We start from the raw sequence: 16621 nt of genomic DNA on the forward strand, positions 1-16621 counted from the left end.
GAGATTTGAGAGACCATTGTATCAGAAATGCTATTAGACGAGCCACTTCTTTTTTTTAATCTGGATGCTGTTAGACTGTGAATTGAGCTTTTAAAAGAATGTGATAAGTGAAAACAAATATTTAATGGGATATATTTTATTTTAAAACAGGTAATAATAAGAAGCTTACTGTAATAAAGACTGAGTTCTCATTTGAAAATTTTGCCATGGCTTATAAAAATTATGAAAATGTATAGGGTAGTTTAAAGATATAACTTCAATATATTAATATGAATCATCTATTAGATATTTGCTATATGTCTGAAACCCCAGAGAGTGGTTAATTTTAATTCATAAGTAAAGGTAAATGAAATGTAACTGTTCAGGAAACATGAGAAAATTAATAGGATTCAAGCCCTAAATTATGATTAGTGAAATTTTACTATTTGAGGACTGTAATTCAAACTATTGTTTGGATTGTCAGGAAGCCAATACTAGAAAATGGCAGTCCGAGAACTGCAATTGAATATCTGCCTTTGGGAAAAGTTGAGGAGATGACCTTGGCAAGCCTCTTGACTCAGTTTCCCCATTGTACAGTTTCCTCGCTGAACAGGAAATTTTCCCACCTGGTTTATCCTGAGCCTCGCTTTCAATACCCCATGACTACATGATTGGCTGTTAGATATGACTCATGCCTGGAATCAAAGTGAAGGGAGTTTTTCCACTTTCATGGTATATATTAGGTTAATCTGTGCTCTTGAGGGAGTGAATCTTGACTTTATAGCTATTTCCCTCCTTTTCCTTTCATAGCAAATTTCTATAATTAAGGCAGGTGAACAGTAGAAATATCATAAGTACAATATGAAATCTATTAATTAATAGACTTATATCAGAACAGCTCTGAATTATCATAATAGGAAGTAAGTATAACATCAGAATTGCCTGAAAGAGCAAATACGATACATATTTATTCCTTTCATTTCTTTCAGGTTTCTTTCAAATAAAATCATTTGTACCCAATCATAACATGCTCTAGTCCTCTCTTTCTAGAATACTCTTTAGACTGTCAATGATGTTGATATTGGGGTCTGTATTATTAAAAAAAAATTACACTATAACTTTGCTGCAGCCAGAAGAGAAGAGATGGAAAAGAATAAAATGAACTGGTCTGAGAATCTTTATCATTTCTTCCTCCTTTTGCCTAAGTTTACTAGAGAAGGTTTGTTTTTAACTGAAATTGTAAAAATGTATAATTTTGATATTTCTAGTTTTTCACAAGAGACAAATTTTGGCTGCATCAAGTTGTACAAAAGAAATATTCAGTCCTTTCCCATCCAACATTCCCCAATGTCTCAGTGAATTTTATTTTATTTTCTCTATAATTCTGAACCACTATTTTAAGTTTAAAAAAAAGATCTGCTTTTGCTATTTTTATAAATTCCTACATATGAATATACTGAAATAACTTGACTATTTTAAGCTAGATGTGAAGTTAAAGATATGTAAGTAGGAAATTATTGTGGAAGGGGAAAAATCAATCATAAATGCATACTTGTTTTGGTATTGTATTGGTTTAGTTAACTGGTAAAGCCTATTACTAATATATTTGCAACATTCTCTTCCCCCTTACATATTAAAAAATATATATTTTCTCCCATTTTCCTTTTTTCCCCCGCAAGGATGCTTATTGGTTGGTAAATCAATTGGTGAGTTCTTCACTTTATATTTTCTTACTAAGACAGTGTATATCATACATATATAACATGTCTTCTTCCTAATATAATTATATGGGGCGTCCTCAAAAAGATCTTTGATATATATCAATCATGTTTCTGCTGTGTTGAACAAGGCTGTCTTTTGAGGTTAAAAATTAAAAAAAAAATTTTCCCTAATGACATTTTATTTTCCCCCAATTGCATGTAAAAACAAATTTTAATATTTGTTTTCTAAAATTTTGAGTTCCAAATTCTAACCCTCTCTAAGAGGATAAGCAATTTGATATATGTTATACATGTGCAGTTATGCAAAACATTCATACGGCTGTCTAGTTTTCTTAGCAGTGTTGTCAGATAGGGAGGCATTCTTGTTGTAACTGGTGTCTTTGGGTTTATCATGTACAATGCTGCTGTTTTTGTTTCTATATGTCATGAGCCTACTCTTTTCCATTGATTGAACTTAATTTTTTTTAATTAGTAGGTAATTTTGATGACTACTGTTTTATAGTATAATTTGGGATCCGATACTGATGCATTCCTTTTAAAAAATATTATTCTTGAGATAGATTTGTGACCCTTTGCTCCTTCATATGAATTTTTAAATTTTTTCCCAAGTCTATAAAGTAGCACTTTGTGAGTTTAATTTGTACAATACTGAATAAGTAAATTAATTTAGGTAGAAATGTAGTTGGAGATGTGCGTTTTGTTGGGTTTTTTAAAAAGATTTTATGGATGTCATTTGTTTTTTTATATCACCATAATTTTCCCTATATTCTCCCCCTGCTCTTCCCAGAGCTGTACCATGTAACACATAATATTTTAAGACAAAAGGGAGAAAAAAGTCAGCTTAACTGATGAATAAATTGAAAAAGTTTGAAAAATTATTCAGTGTGCAACACTTACTGATCTCTCAACTTTATAAAAAAAAAGTGGGTTGGGAGTTTCTTCTCATATTTCTTCTTTCCAGCCATGCTTATTCTCTATAATTTCTCAGCATTCAATTTTGATTTTTTTATGTGTGTGTTGTTTTTTCCATCTACGATGTTTGAGTTGTATGTATTGTTTTCTTGGCTCTGTTCACTTTACTTCACTGTATTCATCACATTCATCATATTTTTTTTTTACTTCACATTAAAACTCCATTTTATTCATGTGCCAAAATTTGTTCATCCATTCCCCAATCAATGGACAGCTACTCTGTTTCTAAAATATCCTGTAATCCTTACTATCTCTCACCCCCATCTGCAAGCTGTTGCCAAGGCCTGCAAATTCCACCTTTGCAACATCTTTCCCATATGCCCTCTTCTCTCTTCTGATAATGACTCTAGTGCAACTCCTCATTACCTCGTGCCTTGATTATTGGAATATCCTGCTGGTGGTTCTGCCTGCCTCAGATCTCTCCCCATTCCAATTCATTCTCCATTCAACCACTTAAGTGATTTCCCTAAAACCCAGGTCTGATCATGTTTCTCATGGCTTCCTACTGACTTCAGGAACAAATACAAAGTGCTGAGTTTGGCATTCAAAGCCCTAACCTAGTCCCCACCTGCCTTTCCCAGTCTTCTTACATCTTAATCGCTAGCACTTACCCTTTGATCCTGTGACACTAGGCTCCTGCCTGTGCCATGAACAAGACACTCTCAGCTCTGGGCATTTTGTCTGGCTGTCGCCTTGCCTGCCATGCTCTCCCTCATCTGCTCCAACCACTGACTTCATAAACATGTATTGATTGCTCGATTTCTGTCACAAAAAAGTGCCATAAATATTTTGATGTTTATGAAGACTTATTTCTTATCAATGGTCTTCTTGGGACATAAGCCTATAAACAGAATTTCTGGGTTGAAGTTATGGATATCTTACACTTTATTTGAATAATTCCAAATTCCTCTCCAGAACAATTACACTGCTTCACTACTCCAACAGTGTTTAATCTTCCCACACTCCCTCTAATGTTGACTATTGCCATCTTTTGTTATCTTTGCCAGCTTGCAGAGTGTGTGGTAAAACCTCAGGGTTGTTGTGATTTTCTTTTCTCTTATTATTAGTGATTTGGAGCATTCTTTTCTGTTACTATTAATACTCTGGAATTCTTTTAAAAATATTTTTTCTATATCCTTTAACCACTTATCTATTGGAGAATGGCTTTCAGTCTTATATGTGTAATTTTTTGTGTGTATATATGCACACATGAACAATTAACAGATACCTATTTATTGTCAGAGGAATTCGACATAAAGATTTTTTTCTCACTTAATTGCTTCTCTTCCTATCCTAAATGTGTTAGTTTTGTCTGTATAGAAAATTTTCTGTTTTATGTAACCCATGTTATCTATTTCATCTTTTGTAATTTTATAATCTTGACTTTATCCCTTGTTTAAGAATGCATTTCCTACCCAGAGTTGTGAGAAGCATATGATCTACTTTTTCTTCTAGACTTTTTTTTTCTATAGTGGGATTTTTAATATTAAAGTAACATACAGAATATATTATACACCATGGTGTAAGGTGTTGGTCTAAGACTAATTTTGGCCAGAATGCTTTCCAATATTCCCAGCAATTTTTATTAAAATGAAGACCATACGTTTTTCACTTTATGGAATACTGGTTTATTGAGTCCTAGTTGTTTCTCATTTTTTCCTATTTAGTCTTTTTCATTGTTCTACTACTTTTTTTTAACCAAAGCCAGATGCTTTTGATAACTGCCATACATAGTCTTGTTCGATGTCAGGAAATGCTGTTCCTCCTTCATTCTATCATTTACCTTAATATAGTGTAGATTTTTTTCCAAATGAATTTTGTTATCATGTTATCAAGTTCTATTAAGTATCCCCTTGCTAATTTGATTGGAATAGCATTACAAAACAAATTAATTTTGGTAGTATTTTTATTAGTAGTATGTGTTAGCAGTAGTATTATTACTATTAGCATGGCCCTGCTATCAGTAATGACTTCCAGCTTTATGATTTCAATTTGCAATTGAACCTATGCAAATTTTTTGTTAGCTTTGGTTGATTGTTGCATTTTGTGGGGTTTTTTGAATGAGATATCTCTTTCCATTATTACTTATTGGATTTTGTTACAGAAAAGCAGTTGATTTTTGATCATCTTAATAATATTTGCTGATTCCCTATGATTTTCCTAGTATGCTATCATCATCATATCTTATAACTTTATCATATTTTTATTACTTTATTTTCATCATGTCATCTTATTGGTGTTACTAGCATTTCCAGAATTATATTAAAAATAGTAAGGAGAGTGAAACTACTTGCCGTGCTCCTGTATTTATTGGAAAAATTTCTACTGTATTCTCATTGCATATGATACTTGCTTTTGGTTATAGATATACTTTTTATGATATTAAATAAGTTTCCTCTATGCCTGTGCTTTGTAATGTACAAATTCATGTTGTACTTTATCAAAAACTTTTTTTCTGCATCTGTTGCGAATTATGTGATTTGGGGTATTTTCCTAATTATTGGGTGTTTTCCTAACAATTCTTGCACCTTAGTGTGAATTCTATTTTGTCTTAATGAATGATTTCATGGATAAAACACTTTAGGCTGTTCGACAGGATTCTGTTTAAGTTGTTTAAATTAGTATACATTAATGATGTTAGTCCATATGTCTCCTCTTTGGTTTTTTTTTCCTGTGGTTTAGATGTTAAGACTATAGTTGTTTCATAAAAAAATTCTGTACTTTCTCAGATTTTTTGGATAATTTGTGTATCATGGGTACTGAGTGTTCTTTAAAAGTTTGATAGCATTCTCATGTGAATCAATTAGAACCAATTTTTGAGATATCTTTTTGGTGTTCTTTCCTCTAAACACATTGTTATTGCCTTGTAGATCTTGTTCTCTATCCTCCCTCCCTCCTTTTTCTGTTGTGTGTCAGTCTTTGAAATTCCCTTAGACTAGTGAGAGGATATTGTCCCAATGGTATGAATCTTCCTGTATCCCTAATTACACAGTTCACAATTGCTCTTCTCTTAGTCATTTCCCCTTCTCCCCCATTTTCCTCAAAATCTCTTCCTTGGGTCTATTCTCTTCCAGGAGCTCTGATTCACCTTCTGCTAAAGTAGGATGAATGGTCTCTCTTACCACCAAATCCTTGCAAATAATACATACCCATTATAAGGTCCCTGTATCCCTTGACAGAATGTCACGCTTCCCCCGTATGAACATTTATCAGTTCTGCCTCTTCCCACCACACATACAAAATATCTCTTTCTTTTCCCGTATTTCAACCCTTTCCTTTTCCTCTCTGGCTGTTCTCCTTTAGGTCTCTTTTTCCTGAGAGCTCCTGTGCTCTTTGTAACACATTCTATCCCCTCCTACATTTTCTAGTAGGTGCAGAATTGTCTTGTGTTACTATAATTTCTTTTCTTTTGTGCTTTACAATCTTTATCTCAACTGCTTCCATAGCTAATTTTTTTCTGAATTGTATTATTAAATTTAACCACTCTGTGTCTTGGAGTTTGTCGTCTCTTTTTTTTTCCTCCCTTGCAGACCATCTATGAATTCTTTCAAATGGAGTTTTGTTTTCTGTATTTTGGGCAGTTCTCTTCTATGATTTTCTTTATTACGGTACTTTTTTCTGTCATGTTCTTCTGGGACACTTGTGATCTTTAGTTTGTGTCTCTACAGCCTATCCTGTCTTCAAGATCAATATGTTTTGCTTGCCTATATAGTGAGCATATTAAAAAAATTTCTCTTCTTCTGGGTGGTCCTTTGATATATTTGCATTTCTGATCTGTTTTCTCCTTTTTTCCCCTTTGGTGAAGCTTGCCATTGAAGATTCCAGTTTTTCTATTCCGCCTATTATTTTTTCTGCGTAAGCCGTAAATTCGACCTCTCTAATTCTCATTTCTCCTTTTAGCTATTTAAGACCGGTGTGTTGTGGTTCCATGTTCTCACATTCCACACAGTCCTCTGTCTCATCACGTGTGGGATCATTTTCCTTTATTTTGCAGATGTCTGGACTCTTTTACTAGATCTGGAGGCCATATTTCCTTCCGCTTTTCATATTTTCCCTATTGACTTATTTGCTAATGTTCATGTTCTTTGAGTTTTCTTCTTCCTGAGATCTCTGATCATTTCAGTTCTTTTTTCCCTTATTTTCCCCTATTCCCCTATATATTTCCCACTTTCTGACATGGTTGGTCATGCCTTGATCAGACTAAATATTTTAAATTGATTTTATTAAAATATTGCTATCCTTGTATTAATTGTTCTCCTGGTTCTGCTTACTTTGTTCTATATTAGTTCATATTACCCAAACTTCTTTGAAATAACATCATCATTTTCATAAGTGAAATAATATTTCTTTATGTTCATAACCCACAATAAAAGTGCAGCCAATTCTTTAATTGTCCAAGCGGCAGTCTAAGTCATCTCCTGAGATTCTAGTTCCTTTTTTTCTTTTTGTCCCCCCACCCCACCGACATTTACAGGAGCAGGAAGTTTGTTGGTTTTTTTTTAATATGTATTCTCCCAAGAATATCCCTTTAGAATAAATTCTCCCTCTCAGAACCCTCCCCCATTCCCATTTTTTCATTTGATTTATTCCCACCTGTACCAAAAGTACATTTAAGATAAGATTGAGTTTTACCTGATGCCCATTTTGCCATGTTTATATAGTTATCTACAGAATCTTGGTTTTTAGAAATAGCAAGTTCCATCTCCTTCCTCCTTTTCATACTATGATATAACTTTTACCCTCTTTTCTTTTTCCCATGTTTAAAACCTCAGAATTGTGGGCCACAAAATTCTAATCTGTAACAGAAATCACTGAGATAGAGCTCTGGGTGCCATCAATCAGTTTATCAGAGAGACTGGTGGTCCCTAATCAGTTGGGTCCAAGATCTTCCTCATGGTCAGGGATCTTGATGCTCAAAGGGCTAAGCAGCTCTCTAGACCTTGGGGAGTCCCTGGGAGGTTCCCCAGTCATTGGGAGGTTTCTTTAGAAGTGTAGAAACTTCTATGATTGGCTGATCTTCAGGAACAGAGGAGCTCCCATGATTGGCCACAAGCAGTGTCCATCAATCACAACCACTTTGTCAGCAGGCCTTTCCTGGGTCATCAGGTACAGGCCATTAACTACAGGCTGTCTACTGCAAGCTGTCTCAGCAGGGGCTTTCCATGTCCCCTGAAACACAAATGTTTGGCCGTCTATTTCCTAGGGACCAAGGAAGTTGTGGCTTTGAAGCAAAGGTCACTAGGGAGTGGGCAGTGGTGATTCACAGGAATGGAAAGGCAAATGAGCCTTACTTCAAATACTACACTTAGGGGTGAGGAGGTAGCACACTGATAATTCCTTATAACAGACCTAGCTAATGCAGTATGGCTATCTGATAAATCAAATACAGTTAATATAATCATCAATACATAGTGGATTAAACAATCTTAACTCATGTCCTGATGACATCATTAACTAACATAAGTAATTTAAACTTAATTCTGTTCTGCTTAATTCACTAATACAGTCACTGTACAATCAAATGACAATGTACGGAGTAAATGAGTAATGATTAAATGAGGTAGGTGTATCAAAATTATCTTCACAAAATAAAACCAATCCACCCCAGAGGACTTCTGTTGTTTTTATTTATTTCCCTCAGTACACTTTAAAGACATAATGTTCTGAAGGAATACTCACCTTTACTCTTCTATTAGAATGTTATCAGTATATCATTGCATAATTCCTTCCAATTGCTCAAATAAAAATAAATTTCTTGTTTTCTTTTGACTATATCTTTGATTAACCATATTAAAAAAAAACTTCATCAAGGAAGAGTCACTATTTTAAGTGTTCTATCAAGTGTGGTTTACTTTCATGACAATTATTCTGATATATTTACGGAAGGGTAAGGGAGAGGAAGAGGAAAAAAAAAAACTCCTAGAGCTTTCTTGCGTCCTTGCCCGTTTACTCTATTCTTCATATCGTAACAATTGAAATCTGCCTCTTTTACCATTTGGCAAATTCTATTTTTTTTAAATTGTTATTTTTCTTTGTATTTTTTGGTGCCTCTTTTACCAAGCCATTAATTCTCTTTCCACGGTTTTCTTGAATCACTCTCATTTCTTTTCCCAAGTTTTCCTCAATCACTTTTATCTCTTTAACTCTTCCAAGAGTTCTTGATGGGGTTCTGTCCAATTTGCAGGTTTTTTGAGGCTTTGATTATTGTTGTTTTCATCTTGTTATCTTCTTCTGAGTTTGTGTTTTGATCTTCCCTGTCACCATAGTAGTTTTTACAGTCAGCTTCCTTTTTGTTTTTGTTTGTTTGTTAGATGCTCATTTCTCCTGCCTGTTTCTTGACTTTGGACTTCATGTTGAATTGGACTCTGTTCACCTAGGAGTTGGAAGGCACTAGGCCTTTTTATACTGCTGTTTTCAGATCCAGTTCTGGGGGTCTGCAAATTTTCAGTGCCTCCAAGGTGATATACTATGAGGAGAGGTGTGGTCATTGCTCTCCTGGTCTATTTTCTGGTATTTACCCAGGAAAGACCCCTGTTCCCCGGCAGCCGGAAGTGCTAGCGCTTCTCTCTGCTCTGGGACTGTGACCAGGGGCCCTGTTCCCTTCTGAAAAACCACAAGTGCTCCTCTCTGGTCGGACAGAAACTACAGTACAGAACTGTGTGTTCAATGCAGTTGCAACTCCTAGTCCTGCACCCATTGTCAGCTCAGGATCCCCTGTAATCTCTTTCTGACCACTGGCCAATTCCCTTCCTGGCCAAGAGCTCCCAAAGCAGCTCCGACCCCTGTTGCAGATGCCTCCGAGCCCCACTGATGATGGTGTCATCACATGCTCTTCGAGGCAGTCCCAGCTGGGATGTCATAGACCTCTTCTACCAACCTCAAGTTCTCTTGTGCTGGAAAAATGTCTCGCCCTGACCGTTGTTTGATGTGATGCTCTAGAATTCGATTTGATGTATTATTTTAAAGTTGTTTGTAAAGATTTCACCTGGGTGGTTGCCTCTACTCTGCCATCTTGGCTCTCTCCCTCCCCTATCCCGATATCTTAAATTTTCTGGGGATCTAGTGCATACTTAGACCTCAAAAGATGGTGTCATCCATGTGGAAGGTTTTAGTAGAACAACTTTCTTGAAACTGGAGGACTAGAGTATACATGGACATTCATTCCTATACTTAAGAGAAATTTTTTGCCATTGGCTATGTAATCATAATTGTTAATTTTTTTGAAATGAGTTGATTCAACAACAAAAGTGGCCAATTTGCTAGATATAAAGTAAAATCCCTGATTTGTTTTTATTTTCCTTCATCTTAATATTAGCGATTTGGCACATCCTTTCATATGCTTATTAACTGTTTATGGTTCTTTTGAGAAGTATTTAATTATACCCTTTGATCCTAAGTTTCATTTAACTTTTTTCTTCTTTTCAGGATAAAAGTGATGTCCCTGGAACAAGACAACTTTTTTTAATACTTTGCTGGTGGTCCAGAAATAAGACTCTTTGGAAAAAGAAACCAAGACAGGAAAAACATCTTAACTTTCTTCATCCAGTTGCCTGCATGAGAGACCTGAGTTCTAAGAAAGAAAAAAATACCAGTCATCTTTTCAGGATAAATTGTACATTTATTGGGCTGAGAACAGTTCTTTGTGGAGTGCCTGGAGCTGTGATTTGAACACTTCATTGATACTGTTTTGCACTTTGGATCGTGAGCATGAGTGAGTTCTGGTTGTGTTTCAATTGCTGTATTGCCGAGCAGCCTCAGCCTGTGAGTATGAAGCAATATTAATACGTATAGAAATAACAAGGTATTGGGGACTGACTCTGAAGGAGACTCAAATTCTAAAACCACGAAATTTCTGAAGTTTGCAGGACAGTTTTGAGGGGTCCTGTGAAAGTTGGAGCTATGGATCTCTCAGTAGTTGTGTCGTGTTAAAGGTAGCAGGGAACTTTACTTCCTTTTTGCTATAATGCAAAGATTGTAATTGTGGAAGTCCTAACCATTTTTAGTCACGCTCTTTGAAGTTAAATGATCACAAAGTAGTTTTACTGATGAGCAATGCTGGGGTGGTTTTAGGAACCTTTGTTTTAAGGAGAGGGTGGTAAAGAGAATTGAAAACAATTTAAGAAATGCTGAACTACTTTTAAGTGTAAAAATTGCCTTTATGTAATCAAAACAACTCTATGACAGTAGAATAGTCTTGTTTCTCTGTAGAGCTGGGGGGTTTTTTCTTTTAATTTTAAATGTTTTATTGATGCTTTAATTTTTTTTTTTTTACTGTGAGCTTAACAACCATCTTTCAATCTACAAACAAGAGGAATATAGAAAAAATGTAAACTTTTCTTATGTGTAACTTGTTTTTCTTAAATAATTCATTATTTAATATTACATGCAACATGTTATATATAATACATTTAACTTAATATTGAATAGTAATAATTTGTTGACAGGCAACAAATAACAAAATTCTTCTATGTGAAAAACAGGAAAAGAGTATTGTAAATTAAACCCTGAATCTTTATTACAAATAGCCTGTTTTTTAAAAAAAAAGCCTTTAACACAAATTCACCACATTACTTTTATAGTTGTCCTGCTTGTCTGTGTCTCCCTCTAAACCTGCTTTTTTTAAATCTTCTGTTTCTTCCTTAAATGATTTGATGATCCTCTTTTCTTTCTTTTCTCTTTTTTTTTTGACCTCACTATCACTTAGACCCTTCATTCCATCTAAATCCTCTTCCAAATTAAAAAATAACAACAAAAATCACCTCGTGTTTGACAGATAAGCATGGATAGGTAAACACAACAGATCCATGCATCAGCAGTGTCTGAAAATGGATATCTCATTTTGCATCCATTACCTCTCTGACAAGAAACGGGTAGCATGCTTTATCATTGGTCCTCCGGAGTTGTAGCTGGTCATTGCATTGATCAGAGTTCTTAAGTCTTTCAGAGTTGCTTTTCTCTATAACATTGTAGTGTCTGTATAAATTATTTTCCTGTGCGCCTATTACACTCAGTGTTGGAGGCAGGTAAATGACTCAGTGGATAAAGCAGTGGACCTGGAGTTGGGAAGATCTGAATTCAAAGTTAGCGCCAGATACTTAGTCACTGTGTGAATCTGGGAAAGTCAGTTAATCTTTGTCTGTCTTAGTTTCTTCAACTGTAACTGTGAAATAGGAGTAATAATAACCCACCTCCTCCAAAGGTTGCTGTCAGGATCAAACGAGAATATTGTAAAGCACTCAGGTCGGTGCCTGGCACATAGCAGATGATTAATAAATGCCTGTACGCTTCCTTTCTTTGTCCCGATGCTTTAAAAAAAATCACCATAACTTCCTAATGCAACTCTTCCCTCTACAGAAGTCCATATGATGTATAATTAGAAATTGTCAATGATCTCTCAATTACCAACCAAATAGCCTTGTCTTAACCTTTATCCTGCTTGACCTCGCTGCTGACGTTGTTGGCCGCTCTCTTCACCTGGATATTTACTCTCCTCTCTAGGTTCTTGTAATGCTGCTTCCTTTTGGTTCTATTGCTACCGATCTGTAGTTTCCTCATTCTCCTTTACTGTATTATCATCAGTATCATAGTTTTAATCTGTGAATATACTCTGTGTCTCTGTTGTGGTCCCTCTCCTCTTCTCTCACTCGGTAACCTCATGCACTCCCTTGGGTTTAATTGTCATCTGTGCAAATGGCTCCCTGGTCTATATATCCATCCATTCTCTCTTTCCTGAGCTCTAGTCCCACGTCATCTATAACCTATCAGATATTTCAAACTGGTTACCCAGTAGACATCAAAAACTCATGTCCAGACTAAACTCGCTATCTTTCTCCTAAACCCTCCATCCTCCTGAACTTTTGCTTTTTCTGTGAAGAGCGCCACCATCCTTCCAGTACCCGAAATTGACATCATTGATGTCATCCCCAACTCTCCTCTCTCCTTTACCCCACACGCCCATTTGGTTGACAAATCTTATTGTTTCTAACTCTACAACATCTCTTGGTTTAATCCTTCCTTCTTCCGTCCACACAGCCACCGCTCTTGTTCAGACCCTCGTCATCTCTCACTTGGGCTATTCAGTTGATAGCCAAATTGGTCTCCCTTCCTGAAGAATCACTTCCTCTCTGGTCATTCTCCAATTATTCAATCAGTCAGCCAAATATTTATTAAGCATCTCCTTTGTACCAGGCACTTTGCTAGGCACTGGAGATACGAAGGATGTAACTATCCCTATTCTTGTGACGCATACGTTCTATTTTGTGCAGGTGTGACCATGTCACTATCTTAATAAGTTCCTATTACCTCTAGAAGCAAATATAAACTCTCTTTTGCTTTTAAAACCTTCCATAACTAGACCCCAGCCAGACTTATTACACATTACTCCACCTCCCTCCCTCTGTGGTCCAGTCAAATTGGCATTCATAGTGTCCCTCATACATGACACCCTGTTTCCCAAGTCCCTACCTTTAAACTACTGACACCCATACCTGACCACCCTCCCTCTTCACCTCTGCTTCTTAGAACCCCTAGTCTCCTTCAGGATTCCATTTAAACAGAGTACCATCTTCTATATCAGGGGTTCTTAACTTTGTGTGTGTGTCATGGACCCATTTAGCAAAGCCCTAAGACCCTCTTTCCTCTCTCTCTTTCTCTCTCTCTCTCTCTCTCTCTCTCTCTCTCTCTCTCTCTCTCTCATACATACATAAATATACACATATATATACACATAAGTATACACACATGCTTGTATACATATTTATATTCAATTAATGGTTAGCAAAAATAATGATGTCTTTTTTCCCATCTGTGTTTAAAGAGCCCCTAAAATCTTATCTATGAAGCCACGGATCCCTGGTGAAGCATCCTTGTTCTGCACGAAGCCTCATTGCCGTGGTTTCAACTGTTCCCTGTGTGTGGATGATTCCCAAATCCTTATCTACTGCCCTGACCTCTCCACCTGTTAGAATCTATAATTTCCTTGAAAGGATACCTCAAGCTCCACGTTCTCCCTGGGCTTTTCCTGATTCCTCCTCTCTTCCTTACCCGCATCCCCTCCCAAGTGACCTTGTAATTATTTTATATGTATCTCATATAGAGGTGATACAGTATAGTGGATAGTTAACTTGCCTTAGTGACAGGAAAACCTGCTTTCAGTGGCTGCCTCTGACACATACTGGTTCTGTAATCCTAGGCAAGTCTCTTAACCTCTCATTGACCCAGACAACTTAAATATACACTAAGATTCTTGAGATGCCTTGTAGATAGGGGTGTGTGTGTGTGTGTGTGTGTGTGTGTGTGTGTGTGTGTGTGTTTGTGTGTTTGTGTTTGTGCGTGTCTGTCTTATAAATACTTATATTGTACCCTCAGTAGAAGGTAAATACCTTAACAGAAAAAACTGTTACAGTTTTTGTTGTAGTTTTGTTTTGTTTGTATCCCCATTGCCTTAGCACAGTGAAACCCTTTCATGCCTGTTTGTTAATTAATTGGTTGATTGATTCTGAGCAACAACCCTAGCTACTCCCAGACATCTCTAACTTGATGCCCCATGGGTACTAAATATATCCAAAGTAATATTTATTGTCTTTACCCACTAAAAGTACATTTTTTTTCACTTCGCTGTTGATGTCAATTATACCACAAATTGCTCAATCTTCTGTTTTTGAGATTCTTTCATTTCTCATATCAGTCATTACCAAGTTCTGTCTTTTCAGCCACCGCAATGTTTCTCACCTCCAATACCGCCCACCAAGACTATCGCAGTGGCCTCCTAGCAATTTTTCCCTCCTCCCACTGCAGCGTAAAACCCCCTTTATTTCCCTTGCTGCTCACTTGTGGTTTCCATATATGTTTACAATGGTATTATGTCTCAAAAAAACATTGTACCTACCTTAGTTAAACAGTAATTTATTGCTAAAAAATGCTAACCATCATATGAGTCTTCTTTTTGCTGGTGGAGGGTCTTGGCTCCATGCTGATGGCTGCTGACCGAACAAGGTGATGATGGCTGCTGAAGGTTGGGGTGGCCGTGGCAATTTCTTAAAATAGCAATGAAGTTCGCTGCATCTATTGACTTTTCCTTTCACTTGAGTACTTAGAGGCCTTCCTAGGGTTATTAATCAATCTAATTTCCATATTGTTGTGTCTCAGGGAATAGGGAGGCCTGAGAAAAGGGACAGAGATGAGAGAGCAGCAGGTCAATGGAGCAGTCAGAACACACACAACATTTATCAATTAAATTTGCTGTTTTATATGGGCAGTTTGTGGTACTCCTAAGCAGTTGCAATAGTTACATCAAAGATTACTGAAAAACGATCACAACAGATATGGTAACAAACAGTTTGAAGTATGGTGAGAATTACCAAAATGTGACCCAGAGACACAGTGTGAACATATGCTATTGGAAAAATGGTGCTGAGAGACTTGCTTGATGCAGGCTTGTCACAAACCTTCCATTTGTTAAAAACAACAACAAAACCCCCACAGTATCTGTTAAGTGCAATAAAGCAAAGCACAATAAAACAAAGTATGCCTGTTATCCTAATACCTAAACCAGGAAAAGATAAAAACTCCAAAAGAAAACAATAGGCCAATATAATTAATTAATGTTTATGTTAAAAAAAGTTAAAATCCAGTCAAAAAAAGATTACATCAACTTATCCAAGAAATAATTCATTATGATTAAATGGGATTTATACCAGGGATATAAGTATGGTTCAACATTAGAAAAATAATAAACATAATCCAATTAAAAAGCCCAAAACTTTCCTAATCATATGATCATCTCAATAACCGAAGAAACAACTGAAAACCCTTTGAAGTATAGGCATAGGAGGACCTTGTTTTAATATCATAAAAAGCATCTACCTAAAACCAAAAGCAAGCATCATATGTGATGGGGATACATTAGAATCTTTTCCAATAAATGCAGGAATGAAACAAGGCTAAGCGCAGTGGATAGAGCTCTAGGCCTGGAGTTAGGAAGATTCATCTTGCCAAGTTCAAATTTGGCCCCAGACACTTAGCTAAGCTGTGTGACCCTGGGCAAGTCACTCAACTCTGTTTGCCTCAGTTCTTCATCTGTAAAGTGAGCTGGAGAAGGAAGTGGCAAACCACTCTAGTCTCTCTGCCAAGAAAACCCCAAATGGGGTCACTAAGAGTCAGACACAAGTGGGGAAAAATAAACACAACTGAACTGAATGAAGCAAGGATGGCCACTGTCTCCACTGTTATTTGATATAGTACCGGAAATGTGTAACAACAATGTTGCTAGCAGCTGCTGTGGAGGTGAAAGACCAATAACACGAGCACACATGAGGGCTGCTGGCACAGGTTCTTTGATCTGCTTTTCTAAGGAAAGCAATTTTAAGGGGTTAACAATCTCACTTTAATTAAACATACATATATCATTCACTTAGTTCAGGGGGAAAAGTCAGCACCCTGAACTTCAGAGCAAATACAAACAGAAAATATAAACAGATCAACAGACAGGCTTTTGTCTGATCAAGACATCACATACATGGTTACCAGAGAGAGAGAGAGAGAGAAGCACCAACATCTGGGCTTTCAAAGTCGGGGGGGGGCTTCATCAGCTACTCAGAGTCTCATCACCAACACTCTTCCAATGAGTGTACCCCTAAAAGCAAAACACCAACCTCAGAGCTCATATACCCTTTTCAGGGCCCAGCATCTACTTAGCAAAAGTGGTGTCAGAAAGATCTTTAATCACTGGCACCACTCATATACATTGTTTCCAATCAATGACTCTTGATTCAAGCAAAGGCAAGACTGAAAGACACCTGATTGCCTCAGTGCAGAGAAGCACTCCAAAACAAAAGACAACAAAAAATCCCACTTTACCTGCTGATTAAAATAAAGGCAAGACTCATTAAAGGCACTTGATTGCCTTAGCATTCCAAAAGAGGAAACAGTAAAAAAAAAAAAAGTCCCAC

General features: G+C 36.5%; 1 protein-coding gene across 2 annotated transcripts in view; it reads left to right on the forward strand.

Moving 5' to 3' along the window:
• The window catches only part of CDC42SE2 (CDC42 small effector 2), a 128379-nt gene that overhangs the window by 65231 nt on the left and 46527 nt on the right, over positions 1–16621 (forward strand). For both annotated transcript variants that reach the window (XM_036737584.1, XM_036737591.1), the window contains one exon: positions 10098–10433. In XM_036737584.1, coding sequence (XP_036593479.1) covers positions 10380–10433 — 54 coding nt within the window. In that variant the 5' untranslated portion in view covers positions 10098–10379. The remainder of the gene's footprint in view (positions 1–10097; positions 10434–16621) is intronic.

Source organism: Trichosurus vulpecula, chromosome 1 (assembly GCF_011100635.1).
Source record: "Trichosurus vulpecula isolate mTriVul1 chromosome 1, mTriVul1.pri, whole genome shotgun sequence".
NCBI lineage: Eukaryota > Metazoa > Chordata > Mammalia > Diprotodontia > Phalangeridae > Trichosurus > Trichosurus vulpecula.